At 39.6% G+C, this 27,853-nt stretch overlaps 1 protein-coding gene across 2 annotated transcripts; it reads right to left on the bottom strand.

The window, feature by feature from the left end:
* Positions 1-764: 764 nt before the first annotated feature.
* PAFAH1B2 (platelet activating factor acetylhydrolase 1b catalytic subunit 2) lies at positions 765-27,853 on the bottom strand. 2 transcript variants are annotated; one of them, XM_058289270.1, is made up of 6 exons: positions 27,037-27,853; positions 19,928-20,015; positions 11,429-11,518; positions 10,478-10,594; positions 9,134-9,256; positions 765-3,993 (listed from the first exon to the last, which is right to left on the bottom strand). In XM_058289270.1, the coding sequence occupies exons 2-6, from the start codon at positions 20,006-20,008 to the stop codon at positions 3,715-3,717; spliced, it is 690 nt and encodes a 229-aa protein (XP_058145253.1). In that variant the 5' UTR covers positions 20,009-20,015; positions 27,037-27,853; the 3' UTR covers positions 765-3,714. The 2 variants fall into 2 exon arrangements, with proteins under 2 accessions (XP_058145253.1, XP_058145254.1); XM_058289271.2 differs by lacking the exon at positions 19,928-20,015 and having other exon boundaries at positions 27,037-27,449.

The following is a 27,853-nucleotide window of genomic DNA, read 5'->3' as shown; positions in this document are numbered from 1 at the left end:
GGGGATGTTATATGTCAGTAACTCAATGAATCAGAATCTATAGCTAAAAAAATACCGCAGGTTGAATGAATAGTGGCAAGGGCAAGTCAAGTCAAGCTGGGTTCAAACGACAGCACTACCAACTTAAATTACTTGAGTGTTCTTGGACAGGTTACAAAACCCCGGGCCTCTCAGTCACAGTAAATGGGGAATGCACTTACATAAATCCCCTAGGACATAACAGATGGTTAAGAGATGACGATACTATCCGAAAGGCCCTTTACTGCAGCACAGGAACTCAGAATAGTTCAAATTTATCTGAAGCACTCAGGTTCTAGCTGGGGGCAATAGTGGGAAGTAATATTCAAATGTTTGAAAGAAAATCTGGTGATTACTGGTTGAGGAATGGAGAAACAATGGAAACAGGGATATTTTATGTTAGTAAATAAATTCTAAAGAGTGAAATTTTTAAAAAGGTCAGTATAATGGTTTGTTCATTGCTTTTAGCTGTCGGATACCCTTGACCAATCTGAAACCTTTCATCTGACAATTTTCCCATTTATCTACTTAGAATTCCTTATAACTGTTCAACCTACCCCACCATCCTTCACCCTGGAGGGGATAATGAGAGTTAGATTGGGACAATTGGCTCCACAGAAAAGCAGCTGCAGGATGCTCGAAGTATCCAATTTGCTTATGATAAAGTAGGAGAAAAATCACCCCTTCTTTTCTCCACTGGAACGCAAGCTATGATAAAGGAGACAGAAAGAGAAGACATCAACAAGTTTGAGTGAAATGTTTACATTTATATTGAAATATGCACTAAAACAGAATGAGTTCTACTCGTCAATGAGACTTTGCCAAACCAGAATCACAAACTTTCATTGGGGAGGTCCAGTCAGCTAGCAGCAGTGATCCCCAAGCAGGAACACCAAGGAGAAGCCTGGGAGAACCCCTCTCCAAAAAGCCTCCTTTTAAGAGGCCCCAACTCACTTCTCCCACATGCACCCACACAGATTTAGGAGCTTGGACATGCTCTTCATTTTCATATATTTTGAGTTTCTTCTTTACTGCAATAAATATAAAATTGGCAATGCTCATACACCACAGCACAGACAATATTTCAGGCTTTAGCATACAACTGTAAACAGTGACTAGGTTAAAAAAATAAAAGGGAAAAGAGAAAGTTGGAATTTCTTTTAACAATGAGAGACAGAATTCTCAAGAGCAGGGCATGAGCTAATCAAGATTTGCTTTGCTGGGTTAAGGTTTTTAGCATGAGATTCAGGTTTAGACAGATGCTGACAGTCCAGACAGACTCAAGACAGCAGACAAAGCACTGCTGATGGCAGCCTAGGTTACGTGGGCAGCAGGACGACCTGCCCAAGATCACCTGGGCAAGAATCTTCAACCTGCCACAGTCAAGATGTGACCACATAAATCTTTATAGTTTCATCCCTGGTTGCCATCCAGGGTAGCGGGAATGAGTGGGCAAATGAATTATAATTTGCTGGGAGAGGAACAAAATAATACCTCTGCTAGCTGCCTGGTATGTTGGCCCCTTAATCACAATGACAACTAGGACATTTCACTTGGACAATGAATTTTTTTTTTTTTAATAACAACAACAACAACAAAAGTACAAAGAGGTGAACTCCAAAGACTAAGCATTATGTTGTATCACTGTAGCAAACTGGGATGGTCAATTAAAGAAAAATAGACAATACTTTTTGCTTAAATCAGTGCAAAGAAACCCGGCAAGAAATGAAAGTGGACTCTGTCTGCACATTAGCAATGGGGCAGAATTTTATTTAAAAGGCTAGTGGTTCAAATACTATTGCTTGAATAGCTCAAGTAGACAGAAAATTGCAGTAACATCTGAGGTTTATACGTATATGCAAAGTGAGCTGAAGGTCAGCTCACAAAGGGAGAGAGAAGCTAAGAGCGCATGCTGCAGGAGTAACCTAGTCGGTTTATTTGAACCCTACTTCCATCTTCTGACAACCTGTAGAACATCTGGAGAGAGATGTCTTTTCATACACAAAATTCTGGCTTAAGTAATTCTCCTCCCTAGAACTATGCCTCAGCTAAAAAAAAAAAAAGTCTTGAAAAACATAGTAAACAAGTTTAGTAAACACCATGTGTATTTTCTGCTGCTAATGAAGACATGATACATTCAGAAAAGCATGTATTAAAACAAAACAAAACAAAACCTCCAGGAAGGCTCCAACAAGAAAAACTCAGCCCAAGTTCTAGCTCTCAATTAGAAGTGGGTCTCTGCACAAATCAGTACCCTCCCTCCCCAAACACACAAAAGCTCTGCCATTTGTCGTGCAAGCAGAACAAAAGACATATGCCTTAGTTACTGGACTTGAGCAGTAAGCAGCCATCACTGCAGAGCACATTTTGATGGGTTACTTCAACACCCACCAGTCCAGTTTAAAATATTTGTTTATAAATCCAGTTTGTACATATTCCATAGGTATACTGTACAATAAAACATATATCGTCCCATTATTTTTTTAATGGCAGTTCAAACAATCCATTAAGATTATAGAGAGCTCTCTTAAGAAATTTTTGGATGGTGGCGATACATTAATGAGAAACCCTAAAGTTAAACCTAGTTGTTTTTTACTAAAATGATGGGAAAAAGTAGAATATAGTTTCCCCATGGGAAAAGGTCAACTTTATCTGAACTTTAAAAACTAAGCCAATAAAAAGAAAATATACATAAAACTTGAAATAATGCCAGCCTTATGGAATGAGAAACCGCTGATTTTTTCCCCAAAAAAGGAAACGGTAACAAGTTTTAAAGGAAAAACTAATAGAACCAACCAGAACTCTGAATATAGATGGCACACCACAGACTCTATAATACAGACCAGCACACAAGAATGAGTTATTTATCAGTAATATCATCATGAGATTAACTGGCTGGGACTTACATTTCCAGCAACAGAGCTCCTAGGTAAAAAATGTGTTAAAAGCTTGTACTGTCAACGACGACCAAAAAAAGAGGGAACCAGAGGGAATGGGCAGGAAAGGCTGCATGCATGGGTCTCTTATAGACATGATATTAAGCAGCATAAAAATAAAACCCTCCAAACAGTCCCCCAAATGGGGAAAAAGCCTTTTTTACTCCTAAGCATGGGAAAGATTAAAAGAGTGGAACAAATTCACTAGAAGCCATAGTATCTCCCATACCTGGACGACGATCATGTTCACTTGGATGCTATATGTTACAAAAACGCTGAGAATATCTGAGAGGAAAACAAAATGAAAACCAACAGCTAAAATATGAACCCTAAAAACTGGAAAAAACATCTATTTTAAAGCCAAGTGGGTGTGATTCTGGTAATTATTACACATGACATAATCCACAAAAAGAAAGGTTAAAAAAAAAAGTCTTCATATTTTTCAGTACATAGGCTGATACTGTCATAGGATAACCGTGATAGTTCAACGAATGTGTCATACATACAACTAAAAGTCCCCTTCTGGTGTCAAATGAATTTAAACAACAATCTTCCTTGGCTAATTTTTCTCCTGTGTCAAACAAACCTTCTTTCTATGTACAGGACCAGTTTAAATCCCTCCTCCCCTTCAAACACTAGATATGAACATCCAGGAACATTCTACAATGCAAAGTGCCTTAAGAAAGAGAAGGATTCTGTAGTGCCAGTGATATAACTGATCTGAGGAAGCGGTGATGTTATTAACACTGATGGGAGCCAGTCAGGCAATGGTGGTTTGTTTCTCCTCAGGTGTTTCCTCCAACAACTGCATGATCAGTTCATGGAGGGGTTTGCAGATCTTTGCATAGCCCCCTCCTGTGAGATGCAGAAAATCAAACATGTCGTGGCAGGAGATGGCACCGTCCGAGTGCACAAAGCCCCCATCCGTATCCAGGAGCTGAACATTGGCAAGCTTCGGCAGGGAAACCTTGAGAAGCTGGTTCACCTTGGCATTCTTTTGCCTCAAAGGGTTGGGCTTCTCACCTCGAGGTAACAAACCCTGGGGAAGAGCAGAAAATAACAAAAAATGAGAAGATTCAGATATTCCTAGAACAACTGCTCCATTTGGCACTTTCTATTCCTTTGATCTCTGAAGAATGGACTATTTTTGTTTTGTTTTTTTTTAAAGATTTATTTATTTATGCCCCCAACCCCCATCTGCTCTCTGTATCTATCCCCTGTGCGTGGTTCCTCTGTGTCTGCTTGTTTTCTCTTTAGGTGGCACTGGGAACAGATCTTGGAACCTTCTGGAGTGGGACAGAGTTGATCAATCTCTTGCACCACCTCAGCTCCCTGGTCTCTGTGTCTCGTATTGTCTCTCCCGTGTCTCTTTTTGTTGCGTCATCTTGCTGCGCCAGCTCTCCACTCTGGGCAGCTTGCTGCATGGGCCAGCACTCTGGGTTGGCCAGCACTCCACTCGGGCCAGGTCTCCATGCGGGCCAGCTTGCCTTCACCAGGAGGCCCTGGGAATCAAACCCTGGACCTCCCATATGGTATATGGGAGTCCAATCACTTGAGCCATATCTGCTTCCCTGGACTAATTTTAATAAAAGCCCTCAAACCACTCCTTTTCAGTTTTTTCAGAGGTTCCTCTTCCTCCTCCTCTTCCTTAATTATTGGTATTTCTTCAGGGTCTTGTCTTTGGCCACTGCTCTTCCCATTCTGAATTCTATAGCCCAGATCTCTTCTTAGAGCTTCAGAATTGCACACTGAACTGCCAGCTAGAGAACCAAGTCTGAATATTCCTGTGACATCTCCACCTTAGTATGTCCAAAAGCAATTCATCATCTTCCCCCAAAACTATGCTCCTTCTACACTGTCTTTATCAATCGGTCATTCCAATATCCCGAGTAATTAACAAGCTAGAAGCCTTTCTCATCATTCCATTTATTAGCCATCAAATACTCAGATCTTACATTCTGAATATTTCTCTATTCTCTTTTCTCTATCCCTATTATATATACAGGAACTTATCACTACTCACCTCAACTAATATAAAATCTCCTGGCTGGCCTTCCTACTCCAGGGTTGTCCTTCCCTTCAATCCACTCTCCATATAGTCATCAGAATAACCTAGCTCAAATACACCCCTACCTATTAATGCCACACAGAATCTATACCATAATATATCATGAGAAATAGAGTTGGAACAAATGCTGTCTTAATGAATCAGAGCCACATAATATTGAACAGTATAAAACAGAGATGTGTTCTAAATTTATTTTTAACTTGTATGTTAATGACCTTGTTTTCAGATAGAGGGGAGGGGAGGGGAGCGGAGGGGAGGGGAGAGAAGGGCAGGGCAGGGGAGGGGAGAAGTCTGCTCTTACATGGCCAGAGCAAGGTTTTAGCATCTCAAACAAAAAGTGGCTTTTATAGACAGTTGATGCCATTTAAAAATTACTGCCAGACATTCTTAACCTTTTAATTAATTTACAGCTAACACAGTAAGTTACTGTTATTTAAGTTTTACTGTATAAAAATCTTGTCACCAGTTTCTCCTACAGGATATGCTAAGAAGCCTCATTTAATAAAGGTAGTTTTTTTAATGGATTTTTTTACTGTAACAAAATTTTTAAAAATGCCCGAAGTAAGTACTTGCTCGTATCTGTTTAAAAATTTTTTTTTAAAGCACAATTTTGGGACCTTGGTTACCAATTTATTGTGTGGTTCTACAGTTCCAAAGAAAAAGTGTAGAGAATTATGAATGCTATTCTGGCAAATCTCATTCTACCCTTATTAAGCCAAGGTCAATCCTCAACCCTAGTTTGTATGTTTGTGGTTTTTTTTTTTTAAGATTTATTTTTATTTATCTAGTCCCACACCCTTGTCTGTACTTGCTGTGTCTGTTCACCTTCTTTGTTTCTTTAGGAGGCACCAGGAACTGAACCCAGGACCTCTGATATGGGAGTGAGGTACCTAATTGCTTAAGCCACCTCCATTCCCTGCTTGGTTGTGTCTCTCGTTGTGTTTTTCCTCTTCTGTCTCTTGTTGTGTCATCTTGTGGCATCAGCTTGCTGTGCCTGCCCGTCACGCCAGCTTTAGGATGCACCAGGAACCGCTGCTCTCATTATGGTTTTCTTCTTGTGTCTCTTGTTGTGTCAGCATGCTGCACCTGCCTGTCACGCCAGCTTGCTGTCTTCTTTAGGAGACACCAGTAACCGAACCATGGACCTCCCATATGGTAGGCGGGAGTCCAATAGCTCGAGCCACATCCGCTTGCCTGTATAATTTTGTTAAAAGTGTACAGCTTTGTATCTAATAGTTAACAAAGAAGTGCTGTCCTCAATGCTTATATAGCAAAGCCTGATTGAGCCATAAATGTGCAACCAAGAAGGATGTTCAGGGAGCAACATTTATTGTTCTGACTTTGAAATGGACTACCACGGGGAAGTGGATGTGGCTCAAGTGACTGAGCTTGTGCCTATGACATAGGAGGTCCTGGGTTTGGTTCCCAGTGCCTCCTGGAGAAGGTGAGCAAGACAGTGAGGTGGTGCGATGGGCTGGCATGGTGAGCTGACACAAGATGACACAAAGAGGAAACACAATGAGAGACACAACAAAGCTGGCAATGGAGGTGGCTCAAGTGATTGAGCACCTCTCTCCCCACCTGGGAGGTCCCAGGTTCGGTTTCCAGTGTCTACCAAAGAGAAAACGAGCAGATAGAGCAGAAAGTGAATAGACAGAGCAGAGAGCGTGCACAAAACGAGGGGTGGGGATGGGGTAATAAATAAAATAAAAATCTTAAAAAAAAAAAAACCAACCATAAAAATCAGCCATAAAAAGAATGATTACATCTCAAGAATGGGGCAACATACCTGTTGAGATTTTCAAACAAGGATGAGAAAAGCAGCTTTACATATTTGCACAGTATCTTCCCTTATATATGAATATCAAGGATATGCCTTTGGTTTTTAATAATGGTTAAAATATTATGTTAAAGGAAACAAAAAGGAAAAGAATTGCATTCTGAATCCTTTCATCCTATAGTAACTTAGTTTTGTTTTCTTCTAGTCCTTTTCTAGTTGCATATATATATATATACTTTTCATTATTTTGCATACATACTTCTAAAGTACTTCTAAATATAATATATATACTGTTTGGTATTCCAAATTTTCATTTAAATACACCACACATTCTGTTTTCAAATAGTTCTCATAACTGTCATATGACTGATTAGTGCTAGCATATTTAATGACTTATTTATTCTCCCATGTGGCTGCCTCTTTAGATGATTTCCAATTTCCAATGTTTTGGTATTGCAAGTAACATCAAAATCAACAACTCTGCATATCAAATTGAAAAGTGTGGTTGAAATGAAGAATATTGATGGGGGATTTATTCAGTAACATTCATGCAAAAAATATGTCCTAACCAAATATGTACCAGCCACTGTACTGCAGAATTGGACTCAAACACCATGTACTCCTTTCCGGAATAAGGGAGTATATAAATAATTACATAAACAAGTAAATTAAATGAAGTACCATACAATTAAAAAATAAGATAAAAGCCAAACACTCTAACATGACATACAAATTCCTACGAGACCTGGCTGTGGCCTCTTTCTCCTAATCAGCCTAGTCTCAAACTGCACATGACGACTCTAAAATTCTAGCATTCTCTCAACAAACACACACATATACAAGCTCTTGGTCATTTTTAAACTTCTCTATAATGCCTTATCTTCTCTCTTTTCCCCATTTGTCTGGATACTAATGAATTCTTTAAAACTAAACTCAAACTTCATCTGTAGTAGTTTGATTTAACTGATGAATTACAAAAAGAAATACTGGATTATGCTTGTAATCTGATCTGTACTTGGGCATGATTGAGTTATGATCAGGGTGTTGAGTCTCCACCCCGTGGTGGGTAGGGACTCACAGATAAAAGGCATGGCAAAGAACAGAGTTGAGGGCTCTTAATGTTGGAGTTTGATGCTGAAGCCTGAAGCGGGAGCCCCGGAAAGTAACCTCGCAGAGGAAACAGAAGCAAGACCCAGGAAGAAAGAAACCCTGAGCCCAGGAAAAAGAAGCCTGAGGAAGGGAGGAACACAGGAAGCCTGAACCCTTGCAGACATCGGCAGCCATCTTGCTCCAACACATGAAAATAGACTGGTGAGGGAAGTAACTTAGGCTTTATGGCCTGGTATCTGTAAGGTCCTAACCCCAAATAAATACCCTTTATAATAGCCAACTAATTCCTGGTATTTTGCATCAGCACCCCTTTGGCTGACCAATACATCATCTTTTATGCTAAAATATACCCTTTCTCCCCTTACTCATCTTAGCATAATTCTCTTTATTCTGCTGTCTCTATCCACTAGACTGTGAGCTCCTTGAGAGGGGCTTTATCTTATTCATCTTTGCATACTCAGGACCTAGGACAGTGCCTAGTAACTAGTGATTCTTACATGTTTATTGGATGAATGACTACCTTAACAGTATCTCATTAAAGACCAGAATATGTATCAGATTCACTGAAACACAGGTATCAAGTTAAACTAAGAATATCCACAGCAAACTTTTACACTGAAATAAACAACTGTTTATGTCTGAAATCATGAATACTTAAAAGCTTTAACTCTATAAAGGGTAGCACTTTCTACTAGGGGTAAGACAAAGCACTCATTTTCTTGCTGATGGAATTTCTGATGTTTTAGAGAATTCAGATCTAATAAATACACCACCTTTAACATATGAACAGTGGAATGGAACAACACATCAAAGCTCATCAAAACCCAACTAGACCCAAAAAGCAAGCCAAAGAGACTCAGGATTCAGACAAGTCTCATGCAGAATTACATACACACACACAAACTTTAAAGCATCAGTAGAAGGCAATCCAAAAAACAAAAACAAAAACAAAAAAGGCTACCTGAAATAAAGAAAATTTCCACACTACTAAACAAGGAGGAATGTGAACATGTGAATAAAAGATGACCCCGAAGCTGGTCTGGGGAATGATGATGGGAGCAGTAGGACAACAGGATATATCAGAGAAGAGAAAGCAGAGAAAGAGCTTAACAGAAGCACCATAAATTGCTTCAACCTAAAGATTCTCTATATTCATTTCTAAGAAGATTCCTCATCTGACCTAACCACAACAAGGTCTGTACCCTCCCAAAGACCGCATACCAATACGATGATTTTGGCCTGTGGCTGCCTTGTGTTGATAAGTTGTACGATGGCCTCGATCCCACCTGCTACCTCTTCTGCTGTATTTTCATGGTTGTTTGTTCCTACCCAGACAACAATGACCTATAATTGACAGAAGAGAGAAAAGGAAAAAAAGATAAATACAAGGAATAAAGAAATGTCCAATATTTAGGTGAAAATCTTAAATCAAAAACCAGAAAAGGAAGATGTACTTCTCAAATGGTGCTGGATACTTTAACAGGGCATCCACCTTAAGATAAAGATCTACACTTCAGAAACTGTATCAGGATAAATTACACATGGATTAAATATTCAGGTGGCAGAATTGTACAAGAAGGAACAAGAGAGAATTCTTTTATCTTTATGGAGCTGGAAGCTAATTCTTCAAAATCCAGAAGCTATACAGAAAAAATTAATTACTCAATTGTACAAATATAAAATCTTCTGCATGTGAAGAGGATATCAAAGCAAAGTAAAAGCTAACCAATCTGGGGAAAAAATATTTGCAACTCACACCATAAAGACTTAGTCTTCCTGACCAGAAAGATTAAAAAATACATAAAAAAAGTACCCAAAGGGGTGGATGGGTTTAAATACAATTGGACTCAAGGAAAAAGCCCTTGATGTGGAGGCTGGATGCAGTTTTAAAAAGTTTTTCTCTTAAAAAAAAAAAATTATGAGTTGACTTTCATTTAAAGATATACTTCTCATTATTTGACCCAACAAAATAATCCACCATTCTGCCCAAACCAGAAGCACATGAATAAGTTTTTCTATTAGAAAGGCAAAGAATAAAAAGCTTTCTGCTAAAGCATTTTTTTTTTCTTTTGTTGGGGTTGAAAACAATTATATGCATTGTCACAATTCAGGACATTTACAATGTGATAAGGTATGGGGTAGGTGTGTATCATGAACATTTGTTCCCACTGGTTTCAAAATTTCTTCAGAACATGGAGGCCTTGATCAATTTGTTTGTATAGTTAAACAGGTTCAAAATTATTTCCTGAACCAAATCATGGCCCTGCTCTGAGTTTTCCCTAATACTATCCCAGGTCCACGCATTCCACAGAATAGCAGTGCACCTCCTTAGCCTCTATATCTGTAACAAGAAAATAGTTACAACAATTACAAATACAACCCAGGCAATCAATATGCTGATTTCCTAATTAAATGTGCATTTTGGCATTTTCTTAACCAATGACAATGTCATTGATCTTGAAGTATCAAAATGCAATAGTGAAACAGTATCAGTTTAAGACAATTTAAATAACTTGAAAGAGCCTCAAGATTAAAAATATACTTTTTAAATTAATTTTGTTTTACCTTAGGTTTAATATTCTCTAGTTCTCCATTCTTTAGTCTCCATAAAACATGTCTTGTTGTATCTCCTCCAATTCCAAAATTCAGTGCATGAAGGGGGGAAAAAAGCTCTCGCCATATCTAAGAGGAAAGCATGATTTATTCAAGCCAAAATTAGTAGGAAATAAAATCCTTCAATTGCAATGCGTTACGAGGCATCTGAAATAGCAATTTCCATTCTCTGTATTCAAACTCAGCAAATGGTGTGGCACTCACTGTTTTGAAGATGTCACTGTATAATTCAATTCTTAACGCATCATTAGGTCTCAGCTCAATAATTCTTAGCTCAATAATTAAGTCAAACTTAACCCTTAAGAGGTACCAACATTTATTTAATATAATTAAGTTAGCACCTCGCTAAACTCTCCTTTCCCTTTATCCAACAATTTAAAGGAATAAGGCGAGACAGAAACATGAGATGAGATAGAGAGCTAGAGCCAAAAAAGAACAAAGCTATCTTTTCTTTTGAACCTGGAAGAATGCCTAACCCCCCAAAAAATGCTTGGAACAGCTCATCACAAAAACACATAAAATTAGGAAAAGGTAAAATACAAATAATAAGAACTGAGAATCCTAACTAGAACAAATGCAAATAAGCAAATACAAATAAGAAAATAGTAAAATACATACCAGAAGAAAAACTGAAAATGACTAGGATAAATATAATAATGTCAAGTATCCTGGAAGCCAGAGCCAAAAAGGGGGGTTAGTTATAAACAATGCTACTTTTTTCTTTGTCTCATCATGCTTGGTGGCATAAAGACTCCCATTAGGTAGGTCTGATTTCCCTTACACTCTGAACAGCAGCTTCTTTAGAGTGTCATGAATAAGTATAGGTTCACCTCAGAATGAAAATCTGTGATTAATGAATATACATTAGCAGCCAAGAGCCACCATGACCCCTTCCACCTTTACCTCATACTGCTGCATTAACTGTACCATGGAGTCTCCCACAAACAGAACATCAGGCTCTTTGTCTTTACAGTCCAGGACAAATCTGTTGTGCTGGTTTGGAGAAAAAAGGAAAATTACAAACTGGCATTTCTCACCCTATGAGATTTCTTGGCCTAGAAAGAACAGCTGTCTAACCAGTTACTCTGTTGTTAACCTTTCTTTTTGATCTGCCCCTAAAACTTATTCCTTTGCATCTGCAATTAAATGCTGCAACTTTCCTCTTATCCATATTATACTGAACAGTCTAAAATGCTCCAGAAAATCAAAATTCTACTGAAAATGGCAAACTGAAAAAGTTTACTTTGCCCCAAATTTTATTAAGAAAATTTTAGACATTGGAGTGGACTTACTGGTATTCTACTATAGAATTATTGTGACTCTACCAATGGAAGAAACTGTATCACTGATGTGGAGACAGTGGCCATGGGAGTTGCTATGGGCAGGGAGAGGGAAGAAGAGGTGTGATATGGGGGCATTTTCGGGACTTGGAGTTGTCCTGAATAATATTGCAGGGACAGGTGCAGGACATTATGTATCCTGCCATAACCCACTGAATGGACTGGGAGAGAGTGTAAACACTACAATGTAAACTACAATCCATGCTGTGTGGCAGTGCTCCAAAATGTATTCATCAAAAGCAATGAATGTGCCACACTGGTGAAAGAGGTTGTTGATGTAGGATGAGTGGGGGGAGGGGGGTATATGGGAACCTCTTATATTTTTTAATGTAACATTCTGTGTGATCTATGTATCTTAAAAAAAATAAAATTTCAGATATACAGAAAAACTTAAATAGTATAATGAACACTTGTATAGCCTCCGTCTATACTCAAAGACTAACATTTTTACACATTTGCTTTCTCTCTCCATATACATATGCACGTGTATAGATATCATGATTCTTCACCCTTAAATGTTATTGCATGCATCTCCTCCTAAGACATTCTTATCTCAAGAGCTAGACAAAGTATTATAGCTTTTTTTTTTACCTCCCCCCACAGTATTTTGCTTGCTGTCTGCTGTGTCCATTCCCTGTGCGTTCTTCTGTGTCTGTATCTATTTTTATTTATTTCCCCTCCCCTCCTTGCAGCTCGCTTGCTGTCTGCTCTGTGTCCAGTGCTATAGCGCCTGCAGGTTGCGCAGCACTCCATGGCGCTTGCGGGCCAGGCGGCTCTCCGCAGCGTGCAGGCAAGCCTGCCTTTACAAGGAGGCCCCAGGATGTGAATCCAGGGCCTCCCATATGGTAGACAGGAGCCCAACTGATTGAGCCACAGCCGTTTCCCCATAGCTATTTTTAAAACTAGGATCACTGTAGATTTGTGTATTTTATTTGGATGCTTTTAATATGGACTTTGAAAATATCTACTAAATCCCAGATGTGTGACACTGGCATATTATGACTCAAGCTTTTCCATCTAATCTAAGTTTATACGCAGTGGTAGTGGTAACCTACGCCTGGAATACCTCCCCTCTTTGCTCTCAAGGAACAAGACCCTTTTAAAATGGATTTTACCCATCAACACTAAAGAATATAGTTAAACTTTTTTGCTCATCTGTGACATAAATTTTTCCAATAGTATGTGTTCACCACTTATCTATGCCACATTTTAATTAAGGTATGTATATATTTTTAGGAATGTTATTACACATTTAAGAGACTACAGTATAGTATAATTTTTATATGCACTGGGAAACTAAAAATTTTGTGCAACTTGCTTTATTGTGATATTTGCTTTATCGTGGTGGTCCGAAATGGCACCCACAATGTCTCCAGAATATGTCTGCATACAACTCAAAATTTTCTATTTTAACCATTCTTAGGTATACAACTCATTAGTATTAATTACATTCACAATATATTGTGCCACCATTATCAATATATCCATTATCCCAATTTGTCTATCACCTCAAACAGAAACTCTACCTATCAAACCTATCAAGCAAGAATGCCACCCCCATCCCCTGGCCCTTTGTAACCCATAATCCACTATCTCTGTGAAGCCTGCTTCTTCTTTGCTTATATTTCATATAAATGAGATCATACAATATTTGTGTCTGTCTTATTTCCCTCAACATGAGGTCTTCATAGTTCATCCACGTTGAAGCACGCATCAGAAACTCATTCTTTTTTTATGGCTGAATAATATTCCACTGTATGCATACACATTTTATTCATACATTCATCACTTGATGAACACTTGGGTTGCTTCCATCTTTTTGCAACTGAGAATTCTGCTCCTATAAACACTGGTGTACAAACAGCTGCTCAAGTCCCTGCTTTCAACTTCAAGAAGTAGGACTGTCAGGTCATACAGTAATTCTATTTTCAACTCTCTGAGGAACTGCCAAGCTGATTTTCACAGTGGCTGCAAAAATGATTTTTAAATACAGCTTTTTACTATGGAAAATATTAAATGTACACAAAAGTGGAACAAATAACACAATGAACCTCCATATTATCTGGAACTAGCTATAGCAATCATTAAAATTATGACCACTAATATTTCAGTCATACCCTCAACTACATGCCCTACCCTACCTTATAATTTGTTATTTTTTCCCTTAAACTTTACATTGTGAAATAATTTCAAACGTTACAGATCTGTTGCAAAAATAATACAAAACCTATACAGGTAACTCCAACATATACCTCCAGATTATGTTGAAATAAATGGAGGACATGTCATTCATCTCAACAATTCAGTATGTAACTCTTAGTTTTTTGTTTTTGTTTTAAGGAGGTACCAGAGATTGAACCCAGGACCTTGTACTTGGGAACCAGGCGCTCAACCACTGAGCTACATCTGCTCCCCAATGAGATGGTTTTTTCGTTTGTTTTTGTTCTTAGGAGGTACCAGAGCTTAAACCTGGGATCCTGTATATGGGAAGCAGGCACTTGAGCAACATCTACTCCCATCTTAGACGGCTTTTTAAAAGATAACGATGATATCAATTTTACTGTAAACAAAATGAACAATACTTCTTTAGTATAAACAAATAACCAGTCAGTGCTCAAATTCATTGTCTCAAAAATGAAAATTCTGCTTTACATTTTGTTTTTAAAAATCAGAATCCAAACAATTTCTCTTAAATCTCTTTAATTCTACAGATTTCCCTACCCTCTACCACTACCTCCTAATTTATTTTTTAAAGACTACTACTGGGGACGTGGATGTGGCTCAAGTGATAGAGCATCCCCCTACCATATGGGAGGACCCAGGTTCAATCCCTGGGGCCTCCTGGTGAAAAAGAAGAGAAAGTGTGCCCACACGGCAAGACAGTGCCCATGCGAGTGCCCGCGTGATGATAATGCAACAAGACAGAGACAGAGAGAGTCAAAGTGAAGCAAAGCAGAGACCAGGAACTGAGGCAGCACAATTGACAGGGAACTTCTCTCCACATCAGAGGTCCCCAGGATCGAATCCTGGTGAATCTTAGAGGATAGAAATTGAGAAGACAACACAGACTGCAAAAACAGCATGGTGGGAGGAGGGGAAGGGGGGGGCGGAAATAAATAAATCTTTAAAAAAAAAAAAAAGAATACTACTGTTTGACCTTCAGAAATCTCAGTGTAGATTTCTGTGGTGGCTGTGAACCTGTTATTTGTCCCCTGTATGTCCTGAAAAGTGGTAGTGTAGTCTAGATTCGGGTTCAATATTTTGGCAGTACTTCTTAGGTAGTATTAAATATTACCTCAATACTTGTTTTACTCATGATTATTTAATAATATATTTTTCTTTTTAAACTTTTTATTTTAAAATAACTTTAGATCTACAGAAGAGTTGCAAAGATAGTACAGAGTAGTCCCATACACTCTTCACCCAGCTTCTTCCAATATTAACATCTTATATAAAAAGTACACGTATCAAAACTATGAAATAAACATTGGTGAATACTATTATCTAAACTATAGGGAGCAGATGTAGCTCAAATGGTTGAGCACCTGCTTCCCACGTACAATGTCCCAGCTTCAATCCATGGTACCTCCTAAAAACAAAACAAACAAGCAAACAAATGAAAAAAAGAAACTACTCTCATTCAGGAGTAGATATAGCTTAGTACTTGAGCACCTGTTTCCCATGTACAAGGTCCTGGGTTCAATCCCCGGTAACTCCTATAAACACACACACACACACACACACACACACACACACTATTATTATTCAGATCTCACCAGTTTTTCCACTGATACCCTTTTTCTGTTCCTGGAACCAATCCAGGATCACTCACTGCATTTCAGTGTCATATCTCCTTTATCTCTTCCAACCTGGGACAGTTTCCTGGTCATTCCTTATCTTTCAAGACTTTGACACTTTTGATGAGTAGTGGCCAGGTATTTTCTAAAATGCCCTTCAAATTGGGTGTCTGATGTTTTCTCATGAATAGACTAGGCTTATGGATTTGGGAGAAGACTACCACAGAGGCCATGTGTCTTTCTTGTTGCAGTACATCAGAGGGTAAATGGTATCGACATGCCTTAGTACTGGTAAAGTTAACATTGATCATTTGGCTAAGGTGGTGTCTGCCTACCTTCTCCACTGTAAAGAAACTATTATTCCTTTCTGTTAAAAGTGTGATACTAAATCCAGCCTACAATCAAGGAGACGGGAACTAAGTTCTACCTCCTGGAGGGAGGAGTATCAAAGAACATGTGGTCATATGTTAAAATCACCACAAGTAATTTAGGGAGAGATACTCTGAGGCTAGGCAAGAATCCTGTTTCTCCTTAAAGTTGCATTCACTAATTTTAGTGTTCATCAAAGGACCTTGCCTACAGCAACTATTACTGTGCTGTTCTAATGATTTTCTTTTCCCTCCTTCTACATTTACTAACTAAAATTCTTCCCTAAGGAAGATGTGTCCTTCTCCCATATTTATTTTTGACACTATGGGTTCATGAATATTTTATTTTATTCTTTGGGTTATAATCCAATAATATCATTATTTATCTTGTTCAAATTTTTCCAGCTTTGGACATTAGGTGATCTTTCAAGTTGGCTCCACATGATCAAAGTTAGTATCAGAGACAATCCAGTATCACATGCCTGCATGTGATGCACTGAGGACATTACTTCAGTGATATTTCTGCCATCCATCTCACTTTCTCTCTCTTTTTTAAGCACATCTTTACTTTCTGGCAGTACAAGATGTCTCAGGCTCATCTTTTATTGTCCTTGCCATTTCTCCAAAGTGTGCTGGTTCCTTTTTTTTTTTTTTTGAGAATGGTATTTAGAAACCAAGATCTGAGCATATATTTTAACATTTAGCAAAGGTGATCCTTCCTTATTATGCAAGTTTTAAAATTAAAAAAATATATATTCCTATCTGTTTTTCTTCCATTTGACTTTTTCCCATTCAGTGCCAATTATTTGAAGCTTGCTAATTTTGCTAATTAATGCTAGGAACAACAAAGGCATCTAGTTTTGATTCCTACTTCTAATAAATTATAAATGACTAAATGCCCATCAATGAGAAAATGGACAAATCAATCGTATTTTCATATATAGTAATGAATACTATTTTAAGAATGAAAATGAATAAACAGCTATGTTATTAGCATGTATGAGAGATACTGCATAAAAATACATTCAGAAAGATACTACCTAAATAGGTTTAAACACATGTAAAAAAATACCATAAATATTTATTTTAGGGATTATATATATGTAGTTATGTAAATACATGAGAACAATAAATACTGAAGTTAGGATACTGTCTGGGGGTGAGAAGGTAGGAAAGGGAGAAGAATGTGATTAATGAGGGTTATATTAGGAACATCAACTCAATTAGCAACGTGCTGCTATAAAGCATACTATAACTTTATAGAAGACATAAATGAACTAGAAATATTAAGGTAAGAATAACTAAGTAGTAAGATTACATGAGAAGAGTACCAAAAAAATCCCCCCAAAACAAAAAAGATCAAAACAAAACAAAACAAAACACCCAACATTAACTATAACTCAAAATAAGCTTGCTGATAGCCTGGAAGGCCAAAAAAAAAGGGAATACTATACAATTATGAAGAGTATAAGCAGAGTCACTAAGTACAAAAACACTTTATTTGGGGGGATTTATAATCATATAGAACTCACTACTTCAAAGAGTAACACGGTTACAAAACAAATAAAGGTTAAATATAGTTATAGTTAAGTGATAACAGTTTATTAAAGGAAACTAAGAATTCCGAAGAAGTAGTACTAAAAAAATGATGGGGCCATACCAAGAAGACAAAGGGGCCAGCTTGAAGAGATATCCATTGGCTCAACAGGGGATAGTTTGAGCTTGGATTATAGCCTAGTGAATAACAACCCATGTATTCATAAATAAGAATGTTATAGCCAACACCACCTTAACCAAAGGATTGACAGCAATATGACCAACTAAATAAACCAACATTGTGTGCCTTCTATGTGATGCAATGAGGACACATAACTTCACTAATATTCCTGCCAAAACTGCATAATCTGAATCTTATGAATTAAAAGACAAATCCAAATTTTGGAACATTTTGCAAAATAAATCATCTGTACTTTTCAAAACTGTCAATGCCATGAAAGACAAATAAAGGCTAAAAACTGTTTCAAGTTAAAGGAGAGTAAAGAGACATGACAAGTGAATACAATGTGTGCTCTTGGACTGCGAAGAAAACTGCTATAAAGGACATTAGTGGGGACAATCGGATAAACTTGAAAATGGTTTGAGGATAACAGTATCATATCAATGTTAAATTTCCTGATTTTAAGAATTATACCACGGTTATCAAAGAAAATGTTCTTGTTATTAAAAAACACAGAGAGGGAAAAGGACTTGGCCCAGTAGTTAGGGCGTCCATCTACCACATGGGAGGTCTGCAGTTCAAACCTGGGCCTCCTTGACCCATGTGGAGCTGGTCCACACGCAGTGCTGATGCACGTAAGGAGTGCCCTGCCACGCAGGGGTGTCCCCCGTAGTAGGGGACCCTACGTGCAAGGAGTGCGCCCCATATGGAGAGCCGCCGGCGTGAAAAAAGTACAGCCTGCTCAGGAATGGTGCCTCACGCTTGGAGAAGCTGACACAACAAGATGATGCAACAAAAAGAAACACAGATTCCCGTGCCGCTGACAACAACTAGGGCGGACAAAGAAGACGCAGCAAAGACACAGAGGACAGACAACTGGGGTGGGGGGGAAGGGAGAGAAATAAATAAATAAATAAAATCTTAAAAACAAAACCACAAAAACACACTGAGAAGGGAGTGGACCTGGTCCAATGGATAGGGCATCTGCCTACCACATGGGAGGTCTGCGGTTCAAACCCCGGGCCTCCTTGACCCCTGTGGAGCTGGCCCATGCGCAGTGCTGATGCGCACAAGGAGTGCCCTGCCACGCGGGGGTGTCCCCTGTGTAGGGGAGCCCCACATGCAAGGAGTGCGCCCCGTAAGGAGAGCCGCCAGCACAAAAGCAAGTGTAGCCTGCCCAAGGATGGAGCCGCACACACGGAGAGCTGACACAAGATGACGCAAAAAAAAGAAACAGATTCCCAGTGCCACTGATAAGGATAGAAGTGGTCACAGAAGAACACAGCGAATGGACACAGAGAGCAGACAACTGGGGTGGGGGGGGAGGGGGGGAGGAATAAATAAATCTTAAAAAAACAACAACAAACAAACAAAAAAACCACATTGACGTAAGTGGATTTGGCTCAGTGGGTAGAGCATCTGACCACCAGGGTTCAAACCCAGGGCCTCCTGACCTGTGTGGTGAAGCTGGCCCACATACAGTGCTGATGTATGTAAGGAGTGCCCTGCCGCACAGGTGTGTCCCCCGCATATGGGAGCCCCACGTGAAAGGAGTGCGCCCTGTAGAGAAAGCTGCTCCACACACAAAAAAGTGCAGCCTGCCCAGGACTGGCGATGCACACAGAGAGCTGATGCAGCAGATGATGCAACAAAAAAAAGAGACACAGATTCCCGGTGCTGCTGACTAGAATAAAAGCGAGCACAGAAGAATACACAGCGAAAGGACATAGAGAGTAGACAACGGGGCGGGGTGGGGGGGGAGGGGGAAAGAGAGAGAAATAAATAAATCTTAAAAAAGAAACACACACTGAAATGTTTAGGAATAAAGGGGCAGAATTACTATAACTCACTCTCCAATGGTTTGGGAAAAATGGTATGGTGGTATGTGCATACACAAATATACACAGAATAATTAGGCAGATGTGGCAAAGTTAACAACTGGTGATTCTAGGTAGGAGTTCCTTGTGAAATTTTTATAACATTTGTGTCATTTTGAAATAATTTCAAAATAAAAAAGCTTCCAACGTTAGACTGGTGATAAGACATGACACTTCTAAAGTTAAGATTTTTATTTGCAGTAATAAATTCTAGTTGACTATTAAAAAGACCCCTTTGCAGCTTTTGCCAGAGGTCCTCAAAAATTGAAGAGTCTCGTGAATAATATATGCACTTCCTTTTACCTGAGACATCCATCTGTCATCTCCTTGAATATCTTCAGCTGCATGTGGAATAGCTGCTGGGTTTGAGTCTCCTTGGCTCATTCTATACCTGAGGAAAAAATGTTTATATCATCTTTCATTTACTAAAAGGAAAGTTTATTTGTTACCATTTATTTAACTACACGTGAGGTTTTAAATATTAATTCACATCTCACTATAGCTTTGCCTAGAAATTAAACTTGGTTTATTTTCAGCAGAGATGAGCTCCACGACATAACTGCTTAAGTCCCATAAATATCTATACTTCTAGACAGGTTTGAATATCCTTTAGAACTCTAAATTGCAATAAAAAGAAAACCTGCTCCAAGTACACATGCTTTACACCTATATTAATTTTTCATGATTGCATGCTATCGTAAGTGCCAAATAACACGGAGAATTAAACACTTATAGTTCAACAAAACCCATACATTACAGCTATTTAGGCTGCCAAAGTTAACAAACTTAAGAATTACTATAATAATGATTAGATTCCACTGGTTACTGAATGTCACACAAATAACTACTGCAAATTATGATAAAACTAGCCATAGGCTTTGGCACTGGTTTTTGACAAACATTTTAGATGTGTTTCTTTTGACTGGTCTTCACCAAGAAAATATTATTAATCATGAGCCCAAGTGTGGCTTCTAATAGTGGGGAAGAAGAAATAATTGAAATTCAGAAAAAACAGAAACATTAATCTTCTAGAAAGACAAGACGCTGGACTATTTTCAACCAATTCTGCAAAATATGTACTAGAGACATTAGGCTCAAGAAGTCACTTGATAAACGCAAGGGATGATAAAAAAAGAAAAACCTGAGGTTTTGTAGTTTACAGTAAAGGAGGCCACATTCTATGTGAGTAATCTGCTTTTCTTTTCCTTGCATTCCTCAAAGACAGATAAGCTTTCTATGAAAAAGGATTGAGTTATATTCAGCTAATATATATATTTACTGATACGCAAACACTGGATGCCAAAATAATAATTTGTGAGAATCAAAAGACACCTTATACCATTGATTGTATACTTTGAATGAATTGTATACTTTATTAATACGTATCAGTAAAATTGATTTGTTAAAAAAAAAAAAAAAAAGAAGATACCAAGCTCTAATAATGAAAGCACACTTTCACTCATGAGAAAAAAGTTATAAAAGCAAACAATAGGTGGCGGACTTGGCCCAGTGGTTAGGGCGTCCATCTACCACATGGGAGGTCCACAGTTCAAACCCCGGGCCTCCTTGACCCGTGTGGAGCTGGCCCATGCGCAGTGCTGATGCGCGCAAGGAGTGCCCTGCCACACAGGGGTGTCCCCCGCGTAGGGGAGCCCCACGCGCAAGGAGTGTGCCCCGTAAGGAGAGCCACCCAGCGCAAAGTGCAGCCTGCCCAAGAATGGTGCCGCACACTCGGAGAGCTTATACAACAAGATGACGCAACAACAAAAAAGAAAGAGATTCCTGTGCCACTGATAACAGAAGCGGACAAAGAAGACGCAGCAAACAGACACAGAGAACAGAAAACCGGGGTGGGGCGGAGGGGAGAGAAATAAATAAATAAATCTTAAAAAAAAAAAGCAAACAATACTGACATCAATTATGCAAACAAATTAGCTCAGTCTTCAATGACACTACATTTTTTAAAAACTAGTTTGAGGGCAAAGCTCATATCTGGCTGAAAATGTAAAATATCTTTCAAAGCACTGGACTTTAGATTACTTCTTTAGATTACTAAAATATACACTCTGTTTTATATATACCAACTCCAATCCTAACAAAAATGCTGCAAAAGAAAATAAGGATAAGAAAATTTGGGTAATTGGTACAGACAGTGACTGATATTAGGTTTGTCTGACCCCAGTAATGTCACATTTGACCCAAAGAATTCCCTAAAGGGGTCTTATATCACCATCAACTTCATTTCAGTTCATGGAATATCCCACTCAGATCTTGGTGAAAAACTCGAATCTGAAAGTCTGTCATATTAGAAATAGTTGGAAGAAATGGGTATGTTGGTAATCTGTACGAAAACTGGTTGGGGAAGAGGAAGACATGAACAAATGGCTGCCTGAAAGTATTCAAAGATTATTAGAAAGGGATATTAGGCTTATTCTGCATTATCCCAAAAAGGAATAAGTAGATAGAATGTAAAGTGAGACAGACTTCTAACAAACATTAGCACAAAATTAAATGGCATGTCTCAGAAAGTATATTTCTCTCAATGGAGATTCAGAAAGGCTAGATAAACACCTAACAGGAAAGCATAAACTAGAGCATATGAGCAAAGGTTTGTTCAGATTAGTGGGGTCCAAATATTTTTGTTTGTGCTTAGCATCAGAATCTTTCTGAACATGTACCCCCAAAATACGTATATTAAATTAAATGCATGAATCACTGTATATTAAGTATTAGTAAAGCTTACTTCTTCCTTTATTAGATAAAAAGTTCTAAATTGTTTCCTGCATTTCAATGGATCATCATATGCATTCCCTCAGGTGTCTTACACTCCATTTTCTAAAGACCAGTAGCCTAGATCAACTTTAAGATCTCTTTATATCTATGATTAAATTTACTGACATGGATTTTCAGAGTTTATTCAACAGGTAAACAACTGACCTAAAACAATAACTGCAATTAATTTATTAATAACTTACTATTTACAAGACACTATGCACGGAGACTTACTTGTTTATGAAAGAAAACTGAAGCTCAGAGAGATTTAAGAAAGCTGCCCCATGATGGTAAGTAGAAGAGCTGGGATTTGAACTCAGGCCTATATAGCTAAATACCCAAAGCCTCTTTACTTTCCACTGTCCTAAAGTAATTCTACATCTTCCATTTAATAGTCAACAAATATTTAGTCTTGAGCAAAGGATATTGATTCTATATAAAACAGATTATATGAAACAGTAATAAATTCTAATTCACTAAGATGATTGACTTATATTTTCTAATACTACCATTCAAGTTTAATGGTCTTCTGATGCTATGAGCAAAATATTTCCAGCTATCTCCAAGAGACACTTACACACTAATGTTTATAGTTTATAGTATCAGTATTTACAACTGTCAAAATGTGGCATATACCTAAAATGGAATATTATTCAGCAGGAAAAAGGAATGACGTTCTGATATATGCTACAACATGGATGAACCCTGAAGGCATCATGTTGAGCAAAATAAATCAGACATAAAAGGAAAAATATTTTATGATCTTGCTTATATGAAATAATTAGAATACACAAATTCATAGTTAGAAATTAGAAGACAGATTACCAGGGACAGGGGTGGGGTTGGGGTATGGGGAGTTAACATTCAACTGCAACAAAGCTTCCGTTTGGGGTGATGGAAAAGTTTTGGTAATGGATGGTAGTGATGGTATCAAACATTGTAAATGTATTTAACACCAATAAATTACATACTAAAGTGGTTAAAGGGATTAATTTTAGTTTGAACAAATTACCAAATAGAAATGTACAACACAAAGAGTAACTCTAATGTATACTATATAGTTAAGACAAAATAATAAGGTTTCATCAATTGTAATAAAGCTACCACACTAACACTAAATGTTAATAAGAGGGAAAATTGTGTGTATGGGGGGGGGTTATATGGGAACTCTATATTTTCTGCATGGTTTTTCTGTAAAGCTACAAGTGCTCTAATGAAAAATAATAATAAGATATTTCCATCTCAGATCTAAACTTCTTCATGAGCAAAATGAAAAAAAGCTACATGGGCAGAGAAACTGAGGAACAAAATGCCACTTATCTGAGGCTACCAACAGTAGAACTGAAAGAAAAATTGCAAAATAGTCCAATTAGCTAGTCTTTTTTTAACTATGAATACAAGATCATCCTTCTTCCTCCTCTACAAGGGCAAAGTATCTGGGTGAAAACGTGTTTCTTTGTGCCTTTATCCACTTGGATTTTGTATTATTTGGCCAAATCAAAATTTTACACAATACAAAGTAGCTTTCCCAGTTTTACTGATGCCTACAGTTGGTAACATTTTCAAGCAGCAGGAAAAGAAAAATTGAGCCACAAACCCATACAATCTCTTCTTTATGAACCCGACTAGAAATGTACTACCTAAGGGGCTATGCATTTAGAGGATTCAAATAATTGGGGAATTAGGTAAAATGAACTGTGGTATTCTTTACAATAAAAATTAAGGATGAATCAAGAGCTCTCCAGAAGGCTGCCTATAGTCACAAAAATCTGACTTCAAGTAGAGGGCAATATTATATAATACAGGTCTTTAGAATGGAGAAGCTGTAACCAGTAATAAAAACAAATGGGGGTGAGGATGGTCAACCACCACACCAGGGAACCAAGAAAGTCTACAACTACAAGCAGAATTCCATCAGCCAGCCATGTGGGATCTAAGGTCCCTCTTGATTTAGAGGTGGAGTTAATATCGCCATCCCAGGGTCCTCAGGCTGGAGGAATAAAATATGGATTAGAGTGGACTTACTGGTATTCTACTATAGAACTTTTGTGACTCTAGCAATGGAAGAAATTGTATCACTGATGTGGAGACAGTGGCCACGGGAATTGCTGAAGGCAGGGAGAGGGGAAAAAGAGGTGTGACACTGGGGCATTTTTGAGACTTAGGAGTTGTCCTCAATGATATTGCAGGTACAGATGCAGGACATTATATATCCTGCCATAACCCACTGAATGGACTGGGAGAGAGTGTAAACTACAACATAAAGTAGAATCCATGCTGTGTAGCAATGCTCCAAAATGTACTCATCAAACGCAATGACTGTGCCACACTAATGAAAGAAGTTGTTGATGTGGGAGGAGTGGGGGGGTGTGAGGAGTGGGGTTTGTGGGAACCTCTTACATTTTTTAATGTAACATTTTGTGTGATCTATGTATCTTTAAGAAAATAATAACAATTTAAAAAATGGAAAAAAAAAAACCAAACGGGAGCAGATGTGGCTCCAGCAATTGAGCACCTGCTTCCCACACGGGAGGTCCCAGGTTCAGTTCCCGTGTCTCCTAAAAAAGACAAAAAAAACAACAAAAACAAATGAAAACACCAACTCAGGGGAGCCAATGTGGCTCAGAGGTTGAGTGCCTGCTTCCCACATATGAGGCCTCAGGTTCAATCCCTAGTCCCTGGTACCGCAAAAAAAAAAAAAAAAAAAAATTACCAACAGAAGGAAATGACTTCCACTTCATCTTACTGTTTCATAATAATCTCCCCATACACAAGTCATTACACCTTTTGCTATCACAAACAGCAGGTTTGGTTAATAAAACCCAGGAGAATGGGGATAAATGGGCCAAAGAACAAGTTTTGTTAATTTACCATGAAAGGCTATATTCAAGGGAAGCTGTAATTGGCCATTAAAATGAGTTCTCTGGTAAGTATGAAGAATAAGTGACTTTATATTATTTAGTAGAGATGGCACCTACTTCAGATTCTTAATTCCCTATTTTTCCACATTTTCTATCTTCTCTACAGAACCTGGACTAGGATACTAGAACACCAGAATTCCCAGATGCTTATACCAGCAGGATGTACTATGTTTAATCAGAAGCCAGTTTCAACAACAAAGAATTACACATTCTCAAACCGAGCTGGATATTTCTGTAGTCTGAACCAGGAAAAAGATGGAGAGGAAAAGATGCACTAAGAACTAAAAAATTTAGAATGCTCCCACTCTGGCCTGAGACCCTTCATTTTGTTTCAGAGAGAGTTGGCAGGGTAATTCCATCAGAGAAGGCAGGCCTCAGCCTAAAGACTCTGTCTCAGTGGGCTGGTGAGTAGGTCCTTCCGCTCAGAATTTATTATCAAATGCCCAAGCCAACAAATAAAAGCACAGTGCTTTCCTACTTCTTCCCTCTTCCCCCACAAGGAGGCAACCTTTATGTCAGAACAATGTAGTCAGAAGACCAACCTAAAGACACAAGGCCTATCCAAGGCACAGGCACATTCAAATGTTCAGGGCAGATAAACCTCTATATTCTCTTTTCCCCTTCCCCACAACTTCTCCTCTTACCCCACACCCCCCATATATAAGGATGTACAAAATGAGGTCCTAGAGAGGGTCCAAGGGATCGTCTCTTTTTCCATGGGTAAACACTAAAATTAGGGCAAAGCTTCAAGTGTTTCGTTTTCTTAAGGTTTGTATATAAATCATGAAAAGCAGCACTGGCCTGGGAGGTATGGAAAGCAGAGGTAAAAGAAGAGTGAGTGAGTCACCAAGCAGCGGATAAATCTGCAGCGGGTGTATCACAAACCTGTAGACCAGTAGGCTCTTATCTGGTAGGTAGCCAAGGGAACTGGAGAAAACCACCTCAACTAGCCTACCCACAAACACGTTTAACTAGCTGGATGATCTTGGGCGAATCGCCCACCGCTCTGACCCTCATCTCTAAAATGAGGGGCTGGATTGCACAGTCCTCTAAGAAATAATTCCTACCGCGTCGTGACAGTCTATGGATCTTTGGAAAATATTAAAAGAGAAAACGGAGAAGTTTCTAAAGAGTTAAAATCTTCCAACAAAAGGGAGAGGAAAAAGTGTTCGGTTAAAAAAACAACAGAGTAATTGGTTTGAGCCCACCTAAAGTCCTCTCCGCCAAGAGAAATGGGGAGAAAAGAGGGACGGAGGCAGGAAGAGTTGCTACAAAGGGTGGTAGCTAGTAGGAGCGAACAAGCGGCCGCTGGGAGCTGCGGGCGCAGGGAGGCCTACTCCAGGGGGTGGGCAGGGGCAGGGCGGTCGGCCGGCCCCGGTATTCCTCACTGGAAGAGGCGGGGCTGGGGAAGAGGCTAGCGGCAGAGACGGGTGGACAGGTTTGGGGTAGGATGCTGGGAAAAAAGGCTCTAGTGGGGACAGCAAGCGGCCTGGGGGGCCACGGGGGCGGCGCGGGCCGCTGGGGAGCCAACGCCGGGCGGACGGAGAAGACGCGCGCGCGCCAAGCCCCCCAAGGGTCCAGCGGAGGGGAAGGGGGTGGGGGGAGGAGCCCGGCGGGTGGGGGAGGGGAGGTCGCGGGCTTCTCACAATAACAAATGGCAGCCCCCATCCAATTCCCACCCCTAAGCCACCGGTTCCCCGCAACTCTGGATGCACTCACTCAGGTAGAGGGTCCGTGCGGGCCCCAAGCGGCTGCGGCGTCGGCGGGGGTGGCGCGTCTGTCGCTCGCTCGGTCCCGGCGGCCCCGCTCCGGCGTGTCCCTCCTCGGGCCCCAGCACCAGCAGCAGCGCCTTCACTTCCGGTTCCCCTGCCACTCAGGCAAATGGCCTCCGGAAGTCCCGCCCCCGCCCTGCCGGCCTCTGCGTGGCGCCTCTCGCCGCTCTCGCTCTCTGCGGACGCCCGCTGCTGATGCCCAGGTGTCCCGCCACGCCCTGCGAAGGCTCCTGCTTTTGTTCTCCGTCCTGCTCGTTTTGCATGTATTCTGCGCCACTTGGATGCCCCGCTACCTTTCCTCCAGCTTCATCCCTCAATCTTGCGTTAATGTCACCGCGCTGTGGAGATGGCTTTCGGGACAATGTAGCGTGACCTCACACTGACGCCATTCCTTTCCCGCTCAGCCAACCTGGCGGCCTTCTCCACCCCAGGGAATAAACCAGGTTGCTTAAATGAGAAGGAAGTAGGGCCCCAAGGCAACCCCTTACACTTATGAGTGGAATTTCTGTCTCCATGACGACTGAACGGTATTTCGGTCACCGCCTCTTACCGTCATACCACAGGGGGATGGCGAGCTGCAGTCTTTGCGTTAAAGATACATCCAGGTTAGGGGGGAAGACGTACATACAAAGGCAATATTGAAAAGATTACATGCTAAACGCCACATAAATTCGGGAGTTGTAAGAGAGGAGGAGCAAAACGTGCGCAAGCTATAGTGGCACAAGGTTTGGTGGCGCTGCGCCCGGAGCTGGCCCTTTAAGGAT

Source organism: Dasypus novemcinctus, chromosome 27 (assembly GCF_030445035.2).
Source record: "Dasypus novemcinctus isolate mDasNov1 chromosome 27, mDasNov1.1.hap2, whole genome shotgun sequence".
Classification (NCBI taxonomy): Eukaryota; Metazoa; Chordata; class Mammalia; order Cingulata; family Dasypodidae; genus Dasypus; species Dasypus novemcinctus.
Note: the sequence above shows the minus strand (reverse complement) of the source record. Positions and strands in the feature narration are given on the sequence as shown.